We start from the raw sequence: 23,906 nt of genomic DNA on the forward strand, positions 1-23,906 counted from the left end.
CTCCTGAGCAGGTAGAGTCTGCTGTGGCCCTTTCTGTGCAGCGCCTCCAGGTGGTCAGCCCAGTCTAGTTTATTATTGAGGAGCACACCCAGGTACTTATAGGTCCTGACTATCTCAATGCATGTCCCCTGGATCTCCACCGGGGTCGGAGCACTTCTCCGTTTACTAAAGTCCACCACCATCTCCTTGGTCTTCCCAGCATTAATCCTGAGCTGGTTCCGCTGGCAGCAGTCTACAAAATCCCAGTTTAAGACTCTGTATTCCCTATCGTCACCATCCATAGATCCGTCTGGTAGACTGGGCCTGAATGGGCACTCTATCACTTGTTTAGTCTTTTTGTCACATATTTTGTGTGGATGAAGGGATGCGCTGCCCTTTTGGGACCTTCCCGATGTCTAGTGGAGGGGCTGCGAGTCTGTAATGGTCTATCCCCTTCTTTAGTGACCCGACTCTGCTTTGGTGGAGGTGGGCGAGGGATCTGAGGACAGGGGTATCCCAGGTGGTGGCAGCCCAGGGAGAAACTGGATGTAGGATCGGCTCTTAGTACCCTAGGGGGTGGCAACCCAAGGGGAAAAGAGCAAGCGGGACCTTCTGCTTCGGCAGTCCGTCCCAATTGTGACTCTGGGCTGCTTGGTGCCTTATGGGCCAGCAGCCTTGAGCAATATCCGGAGCCTATCCCCTTTTGGGATGGTGCTCATAGCAGAAAGCATCCTGAGCACGTTTTTTTTTTAGTGGCACTCCCACTTTTTTTGTGCACTTGGTGTGAATGATGGCACAGTTAGAGGCCTTCGGAAAAAAACAAACAAACAAAAAAAAATGGTGCAGAGACAGACCCAATACAAGTCCTTATTATTAATGGCTCCTCTGCTTATTGCTAATAAATGGTATAAAGGCCACCGTTTCGACATCTGCCATCATTATTCTCAAGGATTATTATGTTACAATGGTACTGTAATCCGGAGACACAAACAGAGCTCCATAGTCGTCCATGTACAGATGGAGCAGGCTGTCTATAAACCACCACATAGTCGTCCATGTACAGATGGAGCAGGCTGTCTATAGACCGCCACATAGTCGTCCATGTACAGATGGAGCAGGCTGTCTATAGACCGCCACATAGTCGTCCATGTACAGATGGAGCAGGCTGTCTATAGACCGTCACATAGTCGTCCATGTACAGATGGAGCAGGCTGTCTATAGACCGTCACATAGTCGTCCATGTACAGATGGAGCAGGCTGTCTATAAACCGCTCCATAGTCGTCCATGTACAGATGGAGCAGGCTGTCTATAGACCGCCACATACTCGTCCATGTACAGATGGAGCAGGCTGTCTATAACCGCCCCATAGTCGTCCATGTACAGATGGAGCAGGCTGTCTATAGACCGCCCCATAGTCGTCCATGTACAGATGGAGCACGCTGTCTATAAACCGTCCCATAGTCGTCCATGTACAGATGGAGCAGGCTGTCTATAGACCGTCACATAGTCGTCCATGTACAGATGGAGCAGGCTGTCTATAGACCGTCACATAGTCGTCCATGTACAGATGGAGCAGGCTGTCTATAGACCGACCCATAGTCGTCCATGTACAGATGGAGCAGGCTGTCTATAGACCGTCACATAGTCGTCCATGTACAGATGGAGCAGGCTGTCTATAGACCGCCCCATAGTCGTCCATGTACAGATGGAGCAGGCTGTCTATAGACCGTCACATAGTCGTCCATGTACAGATGGAGCAGGCTGTCTACAGACCGTCACATAGTCGTCCATGTACAGATGGAGCAGGCTGTCTATAACCGCCCCATAGTCGTCCATGTACAGATGGAGCAGGCTGTCTATAACCGTCCCATAGTCGTCCATGTACAGATGGAGCAGGCTGTCTATAAACCGTCCCATAGTCGTCCATGTACAGATGGAGCAGGCTGTCTATAGACCGCCCCATAGTCGTCCATGTACAGATGGAGCACGCTGTCTATAAACCACCACATAGTCGTCCATGTACAGATGGAGCAGGCTGTCTATAGACCGTCACATAGTCATCCATGTACAGATGGAGCAGGCTGTCTATAAACCGCCCCATAGTCGTCCATGTACAGATGGAGCAGGCTGTCTATAACCGCCACATAGTTGTCCATGTACAGATGGAGCAGGCTGTCTATAGACCGTCACATAGTCGTCCATGTACAGATGGAGCAGGCTGTCTATAAACCGCTCCATAGTCGTCCATGTACAGATGGAGCAGGCTGTCTATAGACCGCCACATACTCGTCCATGTACAGATGGAGCAGGCTGTCTATAACCGCCCCATAGTCGTCCATGTACAGATGGAGCAGGCTGTCTATAGACCGCCCCATAGTCGTCCATGTACAGATGGAGCACGCTGTCTATAAACCGTCCCATAGTCGTCCATGTACAGATGGAGCAGGCTGTCTATAGACCGTCACATAGTCGTCCATGTACAGATGGAGCAGGCTGTCTATAGACCGACCCATAGTCGTCCATGTACAGATGGAGCAGGCTGTCTATAGACCGTCACATAGTCGTCCATGTACAGATGGAGCAGGCTGTCTATAGACCGCCCCATAGTCGTCCATGTACAGATGGAGCAGGCTGTCTATAGACCGTCACATAGTCGTCCATGTACAGATGGAGCAGGCTGTCTACAGACCGTCACATAGTCGTCCATGTACAGATGGAGCAGGCTGTCTATAAACCACCACATAGTCGTCCATGTACAGATGGAGCAGGCTGTCTACAGACCGTCACATAGTCGTCCATGTACAGATGGAGCAGGCTGTCTATAACCGCCCCATAGTCGTCCATGTACAGATGGAGCAGGCTGTCTATAACCGTCCCATAGTCGTCCATGTACAGATGGAGCAGGCTGTCTATAACCGCCACATAGTTGTCCATGTACAGATGGAGCAGGCTGTCTATAGACCGACCCATAGTCGTCCATGTACAGATGGAGCAGGCTGTCTATAGACCGCCCCATAGTCGTCCATGTACAGATGGAGCACGCTGTCTATAAACCACCACATAGTCGTCCATGTACAGATGGAGCAGGCTGTCTATAGACCGCCCCATAGTCGTCCATGTACAGATGGAGCAGGCTGTCTATAGACCGTCACATAGTCATCCATGTACAGATGGAGCAGGCTGTCTATAAACCGCCCCATAGTCGTCCATGTACAGATGGAGCAGGCTGTCTATAACCGCCACATAGTTGTCCATGTACAGATGGAGCAGGCTGTCTATAGACCGTCACATAGTCGTCCATGTACAGATGGAGCAGGCTGTCTATAAACCGCCCCATAGTCATCCATGTACAGATGGAGCAGGCTGTCTATAGACCGTCACATAGTCGTCCATGTACAGATGGAGCAGGCTGTCTACAGACCGTCACATAGTCGTCCATGTACAGATGGAGCAGGCTGTCTACAGACCGTCACATAGTCGTCCATGTACAGATGGAGCAGGCTGTCTATAGACCGCCACATAGTCGTCCATGTACAGATGGAGCAGGCTGTCTATAGACCGTCACATAGTCGTCCATGTACAGATGGAGCAGGCTGTCTATAGACCGTCACATAGTCATCCATGTACAGATGGAGCAGGCTGTCTATAGACCGTCACATAGTCGTCCATGTACAGATGGAGCAGGCTGTCTATAGACCGTCACATAGTCGTCCATGTACAGATGGAGCAGGCTGTCTATAGACCGTCACATAGTCGTCCATGTACAGATGGAGCAGGCTGTCTATAAACCGCTCCATAGTCGTCCATGTACAGATGGAGCAGGCTGTCTATAGACCGCCACATACTCGTCCATGTACAGATGGAGCAGGCTGTCTATAACCGCCCCATAGTCGTCCATGTACAGATGGAGCAGGCTGTCTATAGACCGCCCCATAGTCGTCCATGTACAGATGGAGCACGCTGTCTATAAACCGTCCCATAGTCGTCCATGTACAGATGGAGCAGGCTGTCTATAGACTGTCACATAGTCGTCCATGTACAGATGGAGCAGGCTGTCTATAGACCGACCCATAGTCGTCCATGTACAGATGGAGCAGGCTGTCTATAGACCGTCACATAGTCGTCCATGTACAGATGGAGCAGGCTGTCTATAGACCGCCCCATAGTCGTCCATGTACAGATGGAGCAGGCTGTCTATAGACCGTCACATAGTCGTCCATGTACAGATGGAGCAGGCTGTCTATAAACCACCACATAGTCGTCCATGTACAGATGGAGCAGGCTGTCTATAAACCGCCACATAGTCGTCCATGTACAGATGGAGCAGGCTGTCTATAACCGCCCCATAGTCGTCCATGTACAGATGGAGCAGGCTGTCTATAACCGTCCCATAGTCGTCCATGTACAGATGGAGCAGGCTGTCTATAAACCGTCCCATAGTCGTCCATGTACAGATGGAGCAGGCTGTCTATAGACCGCCCCATAGTCGTCCATGTACAGATGGAGCACGCTGTCTATAAACCACCACATAGTCGTCCATGTACAGATGGAGCAGGCTGTCTATAAACCGCTCCATAGTCGTCCATGTACAGATGGAGCAGGCTGTCTATAACCGTCCCATAGTCGTCCATGTACAGATGGAGCAGGCTGTCTATAAACCGTCCCATAGTCGTCCATGTACAGATGGAGCAGGCTGTCTATAACCGCCACATAGTTGTCCATGTACAGATGGAGCAGGCTGTCTATAGACCGTCACATAGTCGTCCATGTACAGATGGAGCAGGCTGTCTATAAACCGCTCCATAGTCGTCCATGTACAGATGGAGCAGGCTGTCTATAGACCGCCACATACTCGTCCATGTACAGATGGAGCAGGCTGTCTATAACCGCCCCATAGTCGTCCATGTACAGATGGAGCAGGCTGTCTATAGACCGCCCCATAGTCGTCCATGTACAGATGGAGCACGCTGTCTATAAACCGTCCCATAGTCGTCCATGTACAGATGGAGCAGGCTGTCTATAGACCGTCACATAGTCGTCCATGTACAGATGGAGCAGGCTGTCTATAGACCGACCCATAGTCGTCCATGTACAGATGGAGCAGGCTGTCTATAGACCGTCACATAGTCGTCCATGTACAGATGGAGCAGGCTGTCTATAAACCACCACATAGTCGTCCATGTACAGATGGAGCAGGCTGTCTATAGACCGCCCCATAGTCGTCCATGTACAGATGGAGCAGGCTGTCTATAGACCGTCACATAGTCGTCCATGTACAGATGGAGCAGGCTGTCTACAGACCGTCACATAGTCGTCCATGTACAGATGGAGCAGGCTGTCTACAGACCGTCACATAGTCGTCCATGTACAGATGGAGCAGGCTGTCTATAAACCACCACATAGTCGTCCATGTACAGATGGAGCAGGCTGTCTATAAACCACCACATAGTCGTCCATGTACAGATGGAGCAGGCTGTCAATAGACCGCCCCATAGTCGTCCATGTACAGATGGAGCAGGCTGTCTATAAACCGCCACATAGTCGTCCATGTACAGATGGAGCAGGCTGTCTATAACCGCCCCATAGTCGTCCATGTACAGATGGAGCAGGCTGTCTATAACCGTCCCATAGTCGTCCATGTACAGATGGAGCAGGCTGTCTATAAACCGCCCCATAGTCGTCCATGTACAGATGGAGCAGGCTGTCTATAGACCGCCCCATAGTCGTCCATGTACAGATGGAGCACGCTGTCTATAAACCACCACATAGTCGTCCATGTACAGATGGAGCAGGCTGTCTATAGACCGTCACATAGTTGTCCATGTACAGATGGAGCAGGCTGTCTATAGACCGTCACATAGTCATCCATGTACAGATGGAGCAGGCTGTCTATAAACCGCCCCATAGTCGTCCATGTACAGATGGAGCAGGCTGTCTATAACCGCCACATAGTTGTCCATGTACAGATGGAGCAGGCTGTCTATAGACCGTCACATAGTCACATAGTGGAAAAAGTTCCTAATACTTTTCCAAATTTCCAGACCACCACACCAGGGCATATTACCAGTCTGTCTCCTCCTAAATCCACAGCATTTTCATGCAGCCACCACAAGGGGGCGCTCACAGCAGAGATTTTTTTTCACACCTCCTACTGACTTTAACCCCTTCTCACCATTTTTCTATTTTTGACTCTGCGCCTTCCAAACACCATAACTTTATTTTTCTGTTCATGGGGCCATATGAGGGCTTAAAGGGATGGTCAAGGATGTATATATATATATATATATATATATATATATATATATATATATATATATATCTATCCTATTAATATTATAAATGTGAAAGTTTGTGAGTTTGGATGTTTGTGGGTTTGGATGTTTGTTCCTCAATCACGCAAAACCCGCTCGACCGATTTGGCTGAAATTTTCCACAAACATAGTCACTACACTCGCTTGCGCAATAGGCTACTTTTCGTCACAATAGCGCACATACGTTTGTGCCAGGACCCCCACAAAACCCAAACTCACACCACCATCTCTGCAATCTCACACACTTTGGACCATAGCAAGCCACAAAATTCCTATTGCCCTCTGCAGCCTCGCCCCTAACCCCACACAATCACATATACATATACTTTACCACTTTGCCCCTCACCTTACCGATACTCCAGGAGGTTCTCTTTAACGCTCCGGAGCAGCCATGTTTGCCGACCCCCACCGCTCTGATAATCCGCGACACCGCCCACCCATGTCAATACCCCTAGGAGGTCTAATAAATGCAAAAAAAAAAGTTTTAAAAAAAGTAAAAAAAATATAAAAACAAATAAAAAGGATTAAAAATTCAAATCACCCCCCTTTCCCTAGAACACATATAAAAGTAGTTAAAAACTGTGAAACACATACATGTTAGGTATCCCTGCGTCCGAAATCGCCCGCTCTACAAAGCAATACAAATTTATTTCCTGTTCGGTAAACGCCGTAGCGGGAAAAATGGTCAAAAGTGCCAAACCGCCGTTTTTTCACTCTTTTGATTCTGATAAAAATTTGAATAAAAAGTGATCAAAGCAATAACATTTCCGGAAAATGGTAGAACTAAAAAGTACACCCAACCCCGCAAAAAAAGACGCCCTATACATCCCCGTACACGGACGTATAAAAAAGTTACGGCTGTCGGAATATGACGACTTTTCAAAAAAAAAAAAATGTTTTAACACAGTTTTGGATTTTTTTAAGGGGTCAAAATGTAACTAAAACCATATAAATTTGGTATCCCCGGAATTGTAACGAAACACAGAATACAGGGGACAGGTCATTTTGGTTGTACAGTGAACGCCGTAAAACCAAAGCCTCTAAGAAAGTCGCAGAAATGCATTTTTTTGTCAAATCCACCCATTCAGAATTTTTTCCCTGCTTCCCAGTACATTATATAGAATAATTAATGGCGGCATCATGAAGAAAAATTTGTCCCAAGAAAAATTAAGACCTCATATGACTCTGGGAGCGGAGAAATAAAAAAGTTATGGGGTTTAGAAGGAGGGGAGTCAAAAATGAAAAACCAAAATCAAAAAATGCCATCGACGGGAAGGGGTTAACTTCAAATACTTCTGTCCCAAAGTCACTATGTAAAGTTTCTCACAACACCGTATATATAGCAGCTCTAATACAAAGTAACTTCAACACAAAAGTCTCACGTATTCTCTGAATTACAGCAAAAACAAGATACAAAGTTACATTTCATATCCCATACCTTATACACAGTACGAAAACCTTACCCGCGCCTGTATATACCCACTGCTACAATCACCGCAGACGAAGTCGCGGGTACCAGCTAGTATATATATATATATATATATATATATATATATATATATATATATGAGGAATTCAGTCTGATAAGACTCAGGTCACTGACACAAGGACTGGATTTATGGATATGGCTCACCCCCTTCCCCCCTAGGACTGACCCCACACCTCTGCCCTCCTGGGTCCTTATATCAGTTTTATTGTTCGGGCTTATCTTGGTGATATTTCACCCTATAAATCTCTTATCTTACAGAGCTGTCAGCTGGAGGTTTGTTGATCAATCCTGCTATCTTGACCTGACAGCCCCAGACACATGGATCAGGGAGGGGGAGGGTGCCATGGTGGCCAGACTCCTCATATCTCCTCATAAACAAAAGCATCAATCAGTAAAAATCCCCCGACATCTCAGAAGACCCCAATACAATGGGGTATGTTCACATGGGAAATAATGCGAGCAGGTTATATGTACCTAATGCACTCACATACACCTGCACACAGTCCTGCATTATAAGGCCTCGTGCACACAGCCATACATTTTATCTGTAATACATTTCTATGGCCCCATATACACAGCCATAGTTTTTGCGATTTCATGTCCAGGCAAAATTGAAGAGCTGCAAATTACAGAGCAGGTCCTATATCTGTCATATACCTGTCCTATACCTCTCCTATACCTGTCCTATACACATCCTGTATCTGCCCTCTACACATCCTATATCTCTCCTATACACATCCTGTATCTGTCCTATACACATCCTATATCTGTCCTATACACATCCTATATCTGTCCTATACACATCCTGTATCTGTCCTATACACATCCTGTACCTGTCCTATACACATCCTGTACCTGTCCTATACACATCCTATATCTGTCCTATACACATCCTATACCTGTCCTATACACATCCTATATCTGTCCTATACACATCCTATATCTCTCCTATACACATCCTATATCTGTCCTATACACATCCTATACCTGTCCTATACACATCCTATAGCTGTCCTATACACATCCTGTATCTGTCCTATACACATCCTATATCTGTCCTATACACATCCTATACCTGTCCTATACACATCCTGTATCTGTCCTATACACATCCTGTACCTGTCCTATACACATCCTGTATCTGTCCTATACACATCCTGTACCTGTCCTATACACATCCTGTATCTGTCCTATACACATCCTGTATCTGTCCTATACACATCCTATATCTCTCCTATACACATCCTGTATCTGTCCTATACACATCCTGTACCTGTCCTATACACATCCTGTATCTGTCCTATACACATCCTGTATCTGTCCTATACACATCCTGTACCTGTCCTATACACATCCTATATCTGTCCTATACACATCCTGTATCTGTCCTATACACATCCTGTATCTGTCCTATACACATCCTATACCTGTCCTATACACATCCTATATCTGTCCTATACACATCCTGTATCTGTCCTATACACATCCTGTATCTGTCCTATACACATCCTGTACCTGTCCTATACACATCCTGTACCTGTCCTATACACATCCTATATCTGTCCTATACACATCCTATATCTGTCCTATACACATCCTATACCTGTCCTATACACATCCTATATCTGTCCTATACACATCCTGTACCTGTCCTATACACATCCTATATCTGTCCTCTACACATCCTATATCTCTCCTATACACATCCTATATCTGTCCTATACACATCCTATATCTCTCCTATACACATCCTATATCTCTCCTATACACATCCTATATCTGTCCTATACACATCCTATACCTGTCCTATACACATCCTATATCTGTCCTATACACATCCTTTTTTTCCAGCTTCCCAGGACATTGTACAGAATAATAAATGGGACCAAACATTAAAGGGGTTGTTCAGGATAATTTTATATACCGTATTTTTCGGACTATAAGACGCACTTTTTTCCCCCCAAATTTCGGAGGAAAATGAGGGTGCGTCTTATAGTCTGAATGTGGGATGGCCGCGCTACTGCCACCGCTGGTTTTCTTCAGCGGCAGGAGCGTGGCAATCTGCAGGCCCCGGCAGCTAAGACAGTCCCCGGCATCTGCTGTAATAGACCGGCGGATGCCGGGGACTGTCTTAGTTGCCGGGGCCTGCAGATTGCCGCGCTACTGCCGCTGAAGAAAACCAGCGGTGGCATGCTGTAAATCCGCTCCTCCTCCACAGGTCCCGGCAGTCAGTTAGCCCCGGGGCCGGTCCCCACCGGCCCCATACCTTTAGTGATGCAGGCCGGCTCCTGCACGGCGAGGCCGCAGGAGCCGACCTGTTCCGATGACAGCCGGGAGCCTAATGAAGGCTCCGAGGCCTGTCATAGATATATATTACTATCGCGGCTGGTCTATGACACTCCGCGATAGTAATATATAGAATCTCCCATAGACGGCAATACACTTGTATTGCCGTCTATGGGACTTGCAATCAAATGATTGCAGGTTCAAGCCCCCTAGGCGGGGGATAATAAAATAGTAAAAAAAAAAAAAAACACTTAAAAAAAATATAATAAATAAAAGTTCACCTCCTTTCCCTAGAATACATATAAAAGTATAACATTACTGTGAAACTTATACATTAGGTATCCCTGTGACTGAAAATGCCCGGTCTACTAATATTTTTATGTACAGTGAACATCAAAATCAAAACCTGTCAGTTTCCACTGTGAGGAACATAGTAAGGAAATGGAAGACCACAGGGACAGTTCTTGTTAAGCCCAGAAGTGGCAGGCCAAGAAAAATATCAGAAAGGCAGAGAAGAAGAATGGTGAGAACAGTCAAGGACAATCCACAGACCACCTCCAAAGAGCTGCAGCATCATCTTGCTGCAGATGGTGTCACTGTGCATCGGTCAACTATACAGCGCACTTTGCACAAATAGAAGCTGTATGGGAGAGTGATGAGAAAGAAGCCGTTTCTGCACGTACGCCACAAATAGAGTTGCCTGAGGTATGAAAAAGCACATTTGGACAAGGCAGCTTCATTTTGGAAACAAAAATTGAGTTGTTTGGTTATAAAAAAAAAGGCGTTATGCATGGCGTCCAAAAAGAAACAGCATTCCAAGAAAAACACTTGCTACCCACTGTAAAATTTGGTGGAGGTTCCATCATGCTTTGGGGCTGTGTGGCCAATGCCGGCACCGGGAATCTTGTTAAAGTTGAGGGTCGCATGGATTCCACTCAGTATCAGCAGATTCTTGAGAATAATGTTCAAGAATCAGTGACGAAGTTGAAGTTACGCCGGGGATGGATATTTCAGCAAGACAATGATCCAAAACACCGCTCCAAATCCTCAGGCATTCATGCAGAGGAACAATGACAATATTCTGGAATGGCCATCCCAGTCCCCAGACCTGAATATCATTGAACATCTGTGGGATGATTGGAAGCGGGCTGTCCATGCTCGGCGACCATCTAACTTAACTGAACTTGAATTGTTTGTCCAAAATACCTTTATCCAGGATCCAGGAACTGATTAAAAGCTACAGGAAGCGACTAGAGGCTGTTATCTGTGCAAAAGGAGGATCTACTAAATATTAATGTCACTTTTCTGTTGAGGTGCCCATACTTTTGCACCGGTCAAATTTTGGTTTAATGCATATTGCGCATTTTCTGTTAGTACAATAAACCTCATTTCAATAATGAAATATTACTGTGTCCATCAGTTATTAGATATATCAAACTGAAATGGCTGTAGCAAATACCAAAATATTTAGAACTAAAAATGATTAAGATTAATAGGGGTGCCCAAACTTTTTCATAGGACTGTATCTAAAAAGTACACCTGGCCCCACAAAAAAACCGCCCTATACATCCCCATACAGCTGCAGGGTCACCTGTCAATGTGGCCTTGCAGCTGTTCCAAAACTACAACTCCCATATATTAAATATTTTACCATTTTTTGCCTGAAAATTTTTTTTCCCTATTTTTCTCCTCTAAAACCTGGGTGCGTCTTATAGTCCAGTGCGTCTTATAGTCCGAAAAATACGGTATGTGACTACCTCCTATTTCTTTTCCTTAGGCCGGGGCCCACTGGCCGGAAACACCAGGATTTGTCCATGTTGGAAATGCTGCGGGAAAAATTGCGGCGTTCTACAGTAACTGCAAAGTGAATGAATCCCATGCCCACTTTGCGGTTAAAAAACTGCAGTGCGGACATGTTGCGATTTCCAAAACCGGTAAGTTTTTGGAAATCGCAGCATTTTATTTATATCTATGAAAACACCGGCGGCTTCCCTATAGATATAATGGTAAGAGTCCGCAGAGGAAAACTCCATGAACTTTCTGTTCAAAGTGTTGCAGGAAGAAGCGCAATGCATTCCCGCCGCGCTTTTTCCCTGCAGCACTTTAGCGTTGTGTATTGTCCTATGGGGACCACTGCACTGGTGGTCTGTTGTTCTGGTCAGAGGACAAAACAGTGGTCATATATACGGAACCCGATGGACCCCATTGACTGTAACGGTGTCCATTGAGTGTCTTGTTTTTTAAACCAAAAGCGGAGCGTGATTTTTTGGTCTGACGACTTGTTGTGGATGCTGCGATGGAGTCTACTATACCAACAGAGCGAAAACTGAAGGAACAGAATGAGAAATACACTGGGAATCCAATCACTGAGATACGGACCGGCTCCAGCATACGCAATGCGTACTGGTCACGTGTGGGCCACTGAAGTGCACGAGGGTTAGAGGAACCCCGGAGCTCACAGACACTTCTATGGGAGTTACTGAGACAGTATGTGCAGGGTCCGGTTGTCAGACCCAAACAGATCACAGACTGGGGACAGCAGGGTCAAAAAATGGAGGTAGGGTGAAAAAAGGCCCCAAAAAAGTTTTTATTTTTTACCTTCCCCAACCTCCTATCAAAAAAATGGGTTATCCTGGACAACCTCTAAGGGAGCCTGCACACTGAGTTTACGCTCCGCTCATTCTGAACGTAAACTCGTTCAGAGTGAGCGGCATAAAAAACAGATCCCATTGGCTTCAATCGGTGCCGGCATACGCGCGGATCACATTGAAAGCAATAGGTAAAAAAAAAGCCTCCCATTGATTTCAATGCGTAGCGCGTGTATGCCGGCACCGATTGAAGTCAATGGGATCTGTTTTTTACGCCGCTCTCTCTGAATGAGTTTACGTTCACAATGAGCAGAGCGTATACTCCACAGGACTCATTGGGGAGGGACATCTGTCACACGACTCACAACACAAAAATACAATATTACTAATAAAAAAAAATCCCCATAATGGTGCAGACTCCGGGGCCATCTTGGCCTTGGTCCTTATCTTGATCTTCTCTTTCCTCTGTATGGCTTCCTTTCTGTCTGGAGATTGACCACAGCAGGGACTGCGCCACAGTATACAGCGGTGCCATATAATCTCTGTACAGCCTGTATACACCTCTATTGATAGACAGACTGTTAACCCCTTAATGGACCAGCCTACAACAGTCACCGTCCAAGTAACATTTCTAGTCGTCCTCACACTTCAAGAGCCAGAAGTTTTTTTTGTTTTTGACATTTTTGAGAGAAGGATTTACATTTTTTATGGCATATTTTATATAGATACAAGTTTTTGAGATGTAGGAAGAAAACAAACAATCCCATTGTGTTTTCTGAGCTTAGTTTTTATTTACTTACTTGTATTGCACCATCATGATGGTCGCTGTCCCATCTGGGGCTCACAATCTACATTCCCTATCAGGAGGTCTTTGGAGTGTGGGAGGAAGTTTTTGGGTGCAGTAGATGCTGGGGAAGGGGAGGGGGAGGGGGTGTTTTGGTTGTCTGTCTGCCCCTTCCCTCAGCTTGGGCTGGTTTTTTCCCCCACTTGCAATTCAGTCTGGCTGAGTATAGGGTATCTGCAGTGCTCCTATTAACCCCTTCCCGACAGAAAAGGAGCACTGCAGATCCCCTATATTCAGTAGACCCGGGCACTGTCAGACACAGGGAGACCTAATGTGTACCGTATTTTTCGGACTATAAGACGCACCTAGGTTTTAGAGGAGGAAAATAGGGAAAAAAATTTTTGAAGCAAAAACTGGTAAAATATTTAATATATGGGAGTTGTAGTTTTGCAACAGCTGCAAGGCCACATTGACAGGTGACCCTGCAGCTGTACGGGGATGCATAGAGCGTTTTTTTTGCGGGGCCAGATGTACTTTTTAGCTATACCATTTTGGGGGATATCTATTGCTTAGATCACCTTGTATTGAAAAAAAAACAGGAGGTGATTTAGAACTTTTATTTATTTCATATTTTTAAAGCTTTTTTTTTTTTTTTTTTTTTTTTTTTTACTATTTTATTCCCCCCCCCCCCCCGGGGCTTGAACCTGCGGTCACTTGATCGCAAGTCCCATAGACGGCAATACAACTGTATTGCCGTCTATGGGACATTCTGTCTATTAGTATTACGGCTGGTCATAGAGACCAGCCGCAATACTAATACAGCAGTGACAGGCCCGGGAGCCTCATTAGGCTCCCGGCTGTCACCCGGACAGGTCGGCTCCTGCGATATCGCCGCGCAGGAGCCGGCCTGCAACTTCACAGGTACGGGGCCGGTGGGGACCGGCCCCGGGGGAGAAGGGGCCACGGATACTGACCCGGCATCCGCTGTACTAGAGAGGCGGATGCCGGGGAGGGATAGACGCCGGGGCCTGAGACATCGCTACGATCCTCTGCCCTGCATGAAGCCAGCGGCGGGGGGACGGAGGAGCTGCTGCTGGCTTCATGCAGGGCAGAGGAGCGCAGCGATGTCTCAGGCCCCGGCACCTGTAATGGCGTCTATCACATGCCGGCTTCCGCCTCTCTATTACAGCGGATGCCAGGCGCCACCTTCAGACTATAAGACGCACCCTTCTTTTCCCCAAAAATTTTGGGGGAAAAAAGTGCGTCTTATAGTCCGAAAAATACGGTATGTGTTTCACAGTCATTTTCTACTTTTATATGGATTCTAGGGAAAGGAGGGATTTACAACTTTTTTTTTAAATCTTTTTCCCCCCACTATTTTATGGGAGATTCTATTCTACACATTGATATTGCGGCTGGTCATAGACCCCCCCCCCCAAAAAAACAAAACAAAAAAAAACTGAGTATATAGGGTAGCTTTCTTCTTTTTTTGCCACAGCAGGTGGATTTTCTAGGTCGATGTCTGATTATCGAAGGTGAAGGTTACGTGTTTTTTTTTCAGCCTTCTTCCTACAGTTTGAAAAATGGCAGAAAAAACATCAGTACAAGTGCAAAGGACTGCAAAAAGGCAACACAAAACGCAATGATAGCGTTTTACAGCACACAAAAACCACATTGTGCAAGACGCCTCTATAGCACGTCGTCCATCTTTATTACCACACGTTGGCCAAAGCTGTCTATTATGGTTAAAGGAGTCTCCCATGGACATAATCAGATCTATAGTTGTAGATAATTAAAAGTTAAACATTTTTGCAAATATAAGTAATTAAAAATTCTGCAAAGTTTTAAAGATTGTCTCTAACTTTCTTAGTGGATTGCGGCACTGTGCGGCAGGATACGGACGTCTGCGGAGTGTATGTTGCCGATCAGCAACTTGCAGACTGTACATTCAATACGGTCGTGTAAGACCGGCCTAAAACTGACCTGTAGTGTGTACATTTACCACACAATGGGGATTTACATATGACACAGACTCCAGACTGTCGTCACCACAACATCCAGGTGTCAGCTACAGCGCCCCCACCCTGACAATGGATGACATTTCACAACTTACTTTCCGCAAGTGTCAGACGTTAATCAAATTAGAGACTGAGTGACAGAGACCATCAGGTGCCCTTCATTTCATGGAGCTCATGGTGAGCAAAACGGGCCGCAAAATAGGACAGGAATAGGACCTGATCTATCTGATGTGGCCCAGACTGTCTGCCTGTACGCAGGACCGTGAAAATCATGGTTGTGTGTACAGGGCCATAGAAAAGAATGGGAAAGACACAGATAGCACACTGACCCCATACCATGGTTGTCTGTGAGGGGCCTAGACCACATGGGGGGGCATCAAGAATTAGGAGCTACCTCCTGATTTCTGGGTATTTTACGCCAATCCAAGAAAACGGGTTCCATATTGTTGCACAAAAACCCCCGACCACTTCATCCATTTTTCACGCCCGTTTCTCTCCGCCGCGGTGCAAAACAGCCGTGAAGCCATCCGTCTTGCACCCGAAGGGCATCTGGTTTCATGGATCCCCCTCATACATTGGAGTGTAGAGAGGGATCCTTGAAAACGAACAAAAATCCAGCATGACCCCATATATTGATGGTCCATTACAAATATTGGTAACGTGAATGGCCCCCATGTCACACCATTGTAGTACACTGCTGCGTGTACATAAGGCCCCGTTCACATGGAGAGCGGATGGGCAGATTTTGGCACCGAGAGTGACGCAGGGAGCCGTGTCATTCTCGAGCCAAAATGCACCTGCCACGACAGTGGCGGTTTCCCCCTCCAGAGTAGGCTGAAATGAATGGGCCCACTCCGGAGATCGCTGCCGCGAGGCGGACGCTGGGGCTGAATCAGCCGCGGAATCCGCCTCAAGAAAGGGCATGTCTATTATTTTTTCTGTGAGCGGCAACGTGCCTGGCGGTCTCCATAGACCTCCATTGTGAGGGGGCAGATTAGGACGTGGATTCAGCGCCATAATCCGCCGCCTTAGTGCCCGTGTGAATGAGCCCTAGACAAAAAGTCCGTCACAAGATCACACTTCACACTGACAACCTTTATCCTTGTCCATTTTCACCGATACACAGATCCAACCAATCAATGGATCTATTATTAATATACATAGAAGGGATTGATATTCGTTTTACGGCGTTTTAAGGATCAGTGGATCGGATCAGAAGAGAAAGACCAAGAAAATTCAGTCATTTTTTTTTTTCACTGACCGTTAAAAACTCAAACCAAATAGAAGACACTCGCCCATCAAAAACGGAAAAACAGAACAGGTGTAATAAACAGACGTATACATGTAAGACACTGCCATGTGAATAAGGTCTAAGGCTGGTCTTACACAACCGTAGTGGGTTTTGCGGTCCGCAATTTGCGGATCCGCAACACAAATTTTCCTCTAAAAACTCATTCCGCAGACGTCCCTGCCCAACCGCAAAGTGCATCCGCAACGTTCCGTGTGTATCAGTATTATGCGGATCCGCAAAAAAACAAAACACACCACAAAACACACATGTTGACATCCGCAATTACGGATACACACTGAACATGTGTTGTGTGTATCCGCAAAAATGCACGCGCCCATAGACTTCTATTGGACCTTCCGTGACGTAAAAGCACGGCCATTACGGACATGCGGTATACTGTCCAGAGCACGGTTGCGGCGCGCCACACCACTGACAAAATCTACGGTTGTGCAAGAGGCCTCATAGAAAACTATGGGACTGTAAATGGTCCGCAATTTTAAACCCGCAATTACGGACCATTTGCGGTGTAAAACTGCGGTCGTGTAAGACCAGCCTAAGGCTACATTCACATGACCGTAATGTAAGTCCGCAAATGGTCCGCAATTGAGGGTTTTCGATTGCGGACACATTATATTCGATGCGGCCTCTTACACCAAGGGGATATTTTATCCGTGGTGTGGCCGGGCCGCAACCGTGTTCCGTAATTTATAGGACATGTCCGTAATGGCTGTGAATTGCAGCACTGCACGGACTTGCCCATACAACTCTACAGGACACGGACGTCTGCGGAGTCTATGTTGCCGATCAGCAACTTGCGGACCGTACATTCAATACGGGCGTGTGAGACCAGCCTAAGGTGTAAAATGGCTGTGAAAAATGGACGTTTTTAATGGCCCCAGTTTCATGGATCCCTCATATATAGTGTATGGAGGGAACCGCAAAAACAGCCAAAAACAGAATATTTTGGATGATCTGTTACAGCTGCCATTCACATGCATTGAATTTACTGCAGCTGTGTGGTGGTGGAAAAAACACGGTGACTATTGCTTAAAGGAGACATCCAGGATATAGAATCATACATGTGCCGCCCGTGCCCCGGCTCGGTATCTGCGGCCCCCCAAAAATAAATAATACATCCGGTTTTGGGTGAAGATTCTAAATTTTACCGATGAGCCACATCCCTGGACGCATTTTCCGCAGCGGTCACGTTGTGGTCACATGATGTCACCGCTATAAAGGTCCACTGAGAATTTTCGGCGTGTAACTTGAGTGCAATATTTATGTTTCTGTTGCACACACGTCGCCGAGTAGTCGTCTTGAACACGTGACTTACATGCGACTTTGATTTAAAGGGTTTGTCCAGGAATGACCGATTCCTCAAGGACAAAGTCGAAGTCCCATGTGACCGAAATCTAACCGGTTTGGATTGTCTGCGGCCATGTTGGTGCCGTAGCGATACGGTGACATGTCACGTTACTGAATGGAGCCGGACTGCGCCCCTAGCGTACCCCGACCATATAGCCAACACTAGTAGTTGTGGCAACAATGGATCGCAATGCACCTAGAGAAGGGTTAAAGGGCGACACGGCGATTTTCAATCACACGAGCAGATTCGTGGCCATATTGAGCGATCATTGACCCCCCCACATGTGACCGCCGCGCCATGTCCTCGCACCCAACGGAGCCACTGACCATAATGGCGTCCGTCACTTTGCGGCACGCTGCGTTACTTAATCCGTGATTTTTTTTTTTTTTAACAGAAATAGTGACGCAAATGTGAACAACGGCCATCAAAGGATCACAGGTTAACCCCTTCCTACATATGGGGCGCACGACAAGATGGCGATGGCAGTGTCAGGGGATGTGGAGGGTTAATATTATATTTTATAGGGGAACTTGTCACTAATATGAAGTCAAGATAATAAAAAAACAAAACTGACCTGGAGCTCCGACAACAATCCGACAACAATCCGACAACCTGCCGCCCATCCCCCGCTCCTCACCGACCGGCAAAACAGCCAGGACACGTGACCCGCCAGCCACTAACCGCTCACAAGGAGCGCTGTGATTGGCCGAGCCTGTTGGCGCCTTCAGCGGAGTCTATATAAGGTAGTGCGGGCGCCGCTCCCGTCACTATAGGCTGCAGCGCTGAGTGAGGTAAGAGCTGAGGGGAGAACCGCTGGGGCCGGGACGTCTGGTCAGGGCTGAGGTTACACTTGTCATGTTTGCGGTTATAACGATGCCATAGTGGGATTATTTATTTATTTATTTTACCTCAGATGTGGTTTGCTCCGTGTTTTAAGTGATAGTTGTGCGGCCTTTCCGGACGGTGGTAAAGCTGGGTGTGGGGGGTTGGTGTCGCAGTCTGCCCCGTCCTCCTTTAGGGTCTGGTGTCGCAATATTGAGATTTTGCCATAGCTTGTGATGTTTGTGTGTATACAGCGGCCGCCGCTAGGGGGAGCCGAGGAGGGTTGTGGCCTGTAGGGAGCGCCCTCTAGTGGCGGCTGCGGGGGACCGTTTATTGTAAGGCCGCGTTCACACGGAGGTTTGCAGCAGGTTTTTGATTTTTTTTTTCCAGTTTTTTTTTTTTTCAGCTAAAAGTAAAAAAAAAATGTCAATTAAAATGACTGGGAGGTGGAAATTTTTTAAAATTTTTTGCAAACTTTCCCGGTCCATAAAGTGCAGGAGCAAAAATATACAACAAAAAGATACAAAACCTGCAGGATGTAAAGATAAAAAAAATCCTCATTCTTGGAGCAGCCTGCAAATGACCCCTGTGTGAACATGGCCTAAGCCTGGCAGCACATGGTGAGGGGTGGGGGATGTGCGCGCAGGTTTTTCAGTATTTTTATGTAGAAAATGTCTTTCTGACTGGTAAATGCCTGTCTATAGCGCGGTATATAGCTGTATACATGTGGCCAGCCCTGCAGCATGTATGTAGCCATCACTTATACAGCTTGTGGTTCTACAGACGGGACTATTGCAGGTTGTAGCATGAGAATTACTTGAAAGGATTTTCTTCATACACCCTGAGCTATAGAGATAAAATCTGCCCGATCCCCTCACCTCCCCCTCTAGGATCTGCACCCTGATAGCTCCAATACATTTTGGCTTGCAGTCCTTACTATGCAGCATGTGACTTTGGCCTTACTACATTTCCCAGGTATTACCTCTGAGCTCTGTGTTCCCCACTGGCCATTACTCCTAGAAGAATCCTTCCTGCACTGCACATGCTCAGTCTGTCTGGACCGCACACATAGGGTAGCCCTGATCGTATAAGCAGCTATAGTGCAGGGTTACAGTCGGCTTATTCTAGTGATATTTAAATTATTGCTTTCAATAGGTGGTATTTTGTATCTTTTATATGTACTGATTTATGTGAATACACCTTTAAAGGGATCCTATCATTCACACACTATTTTTTCTAGGTACCACTTCGGAATAGTCTTAAGAAAGGCTATTTGTCTCCTACCTTTCGTTGTCTTCTCCGTGCCGTTGTTCGCCTACAAACCTGGTTCTTGTCGGTGTGCAAATTTTGTCATACAGCACTGGGGGCGTCCCCAATGCTGAGAGACCGCTCTCCAGTGTCACCTCCATCTTTGCCAGGAACGCAGCATTGGGGACACCCCCAAGTGCTACAAGAGACCTAATTTGCATACTGACAAAAACTGGGATTGTAGGCGAATGGCGGCGCAGAGAAGACAACGAAAGGTAGGAGACGAATAGCCTTTCTTAAGGCTATTCCCACCTACCTAGAAAAAAACGTGTGAATGATAGGATCCCTTTAAAGAGGACCTTTCATGTCCTCGGACACATACGGTTTTATATGCCGCTAGAAATCAGATGGTGTGCTGAAATCAGCTCCCTGGCGGCATTCCCATGCCCTGGGGCTGGACGTATCAGTGCTGTTACCGATCTCTCCCCACTGTCAGAAAGGTGTCTAGCTGGGAACGCCCCTCCTGACAGTAGTGTCCATAGTCCTGAACTGTCAGAGGGGGGTGTTCCTTACTGCCCAGCCATGATGTTGAGCAGTGAGTTACACCCCTCCGGTACTAGTGTATAGGCAAGTACTATCAGGAGGGGAAGGGTGTTCCTCGCAGACCAGCTAGACTGTCAGGGAGCGCCCGTCTGACACTGAAGAGTTATCGATAACTGCACTGAGATCGCCAGCCCCGGGGCACGTAACCGGAAAGCCAACAGTGTGCTAAATTCAGCGCACTGTCTGCTTTCTAGAGATATATAAAACCGCATGTGCCCGAGGACATGAAAGGTCCTATTTAAGGTGTTGAAGCGTGGGTTTTTTTTTTTGTTGAAGTGTCCATTGATGTTTTTTTGTGGCCTTAAAGGGGCTGTCCAGGATTTGAAGATATCAGATTGGTCTGGGTTCTAGATATGGACTCCACACCAATTATCTGATGTGGTAACAGGACATGGCGTGTAAGGTGTATGGTCAGAAGCAGCGCTGTTTCTGTCCAAGTGAATGGGTGCGGAGCTGCAGTTTCCAGCGCCACCAGTGTAGGCGCTCTCTGTATACTGTGCGAGTACCTGGTGCTCCAGCTATATCTTCTATACATCCTGTCTTGTGGGCAGCTCATCAGTATCAATTATTTCCAGATTCTGGACAATCCCTTTAAGATGAAGCAAAATAATGTTTTGTTTTTGTTCCATCTAGCTGGCTATATTGAAGTGAATTAGGTTTCTGTTTGTCGGGTGCCCTTGGGATGTATTGTAATGGCGGCGTTAGTTAGTAAATAGTCACGTTATTATTTGCAGGGATTCTCTGGACAGGACTTGACCAATTCTGTTGATTCACAATGGCCGATGAAGATTGGGAGAACGAGCTCGATAACGCACCGCGTTCTGTTCCGCATTTCACCAACTCGGTATGGCATGTTTGTGAGTGTATAGATGGGGGGGGGGCATATTTATGCAGACTGGTGGAGTCAGTGTGTAGGGTGTATGATGAGGTGCACGCCTCCTATTAATAGCATGCACCCTCGGCTTTGTACTGTGTCAGGGCAGTGCCCAATTTCTGTTGTAAATGACCAATGTAGTGGGGCTAATATGTCCAAATGGACAAAGATGAAGCGTTGGGTTTTTTGATGCACGTGGATGCGAATAGACCTATAGACAATCCGTGTTATAACAGCCGTCACACGTGTGCGAATGAGGCCTAATGGTAGGAAATCTCATACAATAAAAAGTTACACAAGTTGTTGAAGAAACGTGGCTGTCTTATTCTAAATTTTCTTTTTGTCTTCCCAAGGCACCCGATTTTTCTGAGAGATTTGGGAGCTCCTTCTCAAGTAAGTCTATAAAGCTCATACAACATCAGGCGTTTAGCAAAACTAGTGCAACGGAAAAGTGGAGCATGAAAGGATGACATCAGTTTGGGGTTTTTTTGTATTGTCACAAAGTGCTACTAAAAAAAATTTAAAATGATTTTCTTATTCCATTATGATTTTTATTTTGTCTTGTGCCGCCGGAGTCGAGGCTAGATATAAATTTTTACTTCTGATTCTCCTTGTAACTGGGGCTGGTACATTTAGGTTTGAGAAATGCTGAGCGTTTTTACCAGGAAATCTCTCCAGATCTTGTAAGGGCGATCATTGCGATATTGGTATCAATTTAAAACCGTATTACCCTAATGGATCCTGAGAAATCGGCATTAGTCCTGTCAGGGTTATAGAGAACCTCTCACCACCCACAAGTCCAGCTCTTTACATTATTTTACCTATGATTCTGTCATAGTTGGATATTTTTCTCTAGCCCTCACCATTCCTGAGCAATCTGGTGTTTAGTTTTATGATATACTATTTAGTCTCTAGTGTCAGGCTGGAGCAGACAAGGGGCGTGATTCTGAGCACTGACATCGGTGCCTCTGATTGGAGCTCTGAATCACGCCCCTTGCCTGACTCCGCCCACCTGACATTACAGAGCTTAAATAGCACATCAGGCACCAAAACTACCTGCGTTTGTTGGTCAGGAAAGGTGAGGACTAGAGAGAAAACTCCAACGGTGCTAGAATCAGTGGAGTGGGGCCTTATTAACCCATTAACTGCTATGATCCCCAATTAGGGAACGGGTACTTTAACTGCCTACGAACGCCATCTGTCATTGAGGAATAGAAACAGGACATTCCAGAGCTGCAGCAGGGTGTCACCTGTGATAGGACCTTAAACTGATCACATGCATTGCCTTGCGCACATGAGGTCATTTTCCCAGTGGAGTTCCCAATTATTGATTTTTTTTTTTAGCAGTTAATGGGTTAACAGGCAAGAACTAATATTGGTGGAGGGCTGATAGTAGTTCTTTGCCGTGTCCCTAATGTTATATAATAGGGAGACTCTGCATGTTTTGTTTGGGATTTGCTGTAACATGAAATATCAGCAGATCAGATTGTGTTGGGGGCGCAGATATTTACTGAATGAATTTTCTAGATCAAAGACACAAAATGTCCTCGGATTAATTTTTGTTCTCTTTTAAATTTTAGCAAGCCATAATGTGAATGAGAACTTCACATCTACGGACAGAGGTTTTGGAAGCCAAAAAGGTATTTAACCCTTAAGTGGAAATGTTATTTCTGCACACAGTAAGCCAGGCACAGATCTATAGGGAGTTACTGTTTGTCTGACCACGGCAGTCAGCCATTTATAAAGCAGTCGGGCTGTCGATAGTCTACAGTCCCCACAGCCCTGAGAGCGCGCACGGTCTGTCGCTTATTCTGCACATGAAAGGGTGACATGACTATACCTGGTTAGTGGGTGTTATGTAGCTAGAGAAAGGGTTTTCTGACTAAAGGTCCCTAGTATGTTGTCTAGGTATGTGACCATTCAGTGTCATGCTTCAAGGGATTCTATCATTAAAATTGTGTTTTTTTTTCTGCCTGCCACATTGGAATAGCCTTAAAGAGGACCTTTCATCAGATCGGGCACATGCAGTTTTATATACTGCTGGAAAGCTGACAGTGCGGTGAATTCATTCGGCTTTCCTGATTTGTGCCCGGTGTAAAGCGCTATCGGTCCCGGTACCATAGCGCATGAGCAGAGCTAGCCGTACACGCGGGAACTTTCCATTCACTTCAATGGGACTGCTCGTAGTGAAAGAAGCAGCCCATTCATTTCTATGGGGAGCGCTCGTATGCCGGCTCCCATAGAAA

The 23,906-nt window shown here is 46.4% G+C and overlaps 1 protein-coding gene across 1 annotated transcript in view; it reads left to right on the forward strand.

Moving 5' to 3' along the window:
- The first annotated feature begins 21,561 nt into the window (after window positions 1-21,561).
- The window catches only part of DDX4 (DEAD-box helicase 4), a 30,519-nt gene continuing 28,174 nt past the window's right edge, over window positions 21,562-23,906 (forward strand). The window contains exons 1-3 of the mRNA XM_075266289.1: window positions 21,562-21,630; window positions 22,014-22,053; window positions 23,241-23,300. Coding sequence (XP_075122390.1) covers window positions 21,562-21,630; window positions 22,014-22,053; window positions 23,241-23,300 — 169 coding nt within the window. The remainder of the gene's footprint in view (window positions 21,631-22,013; window positions 22,054-23,240; window positions 23,301-23,906) is intronic.

This window comes from Leptodactylus fuscus, chromosome 1 (assembly GCF_031893055.1).
Source record: "Leptodactylus fuscus isolate aLepFus1 chromosome 1, aLepFus1.hap2, whole genome shotgun sequence".
In the NCBI taxonomy this organism is placed as follows: Eukaryota; Metazoa; Chordata; class Amphibia; order Anura; family Leptodactylidae; genus Leptodactylus; species Leptodactylus fuscus.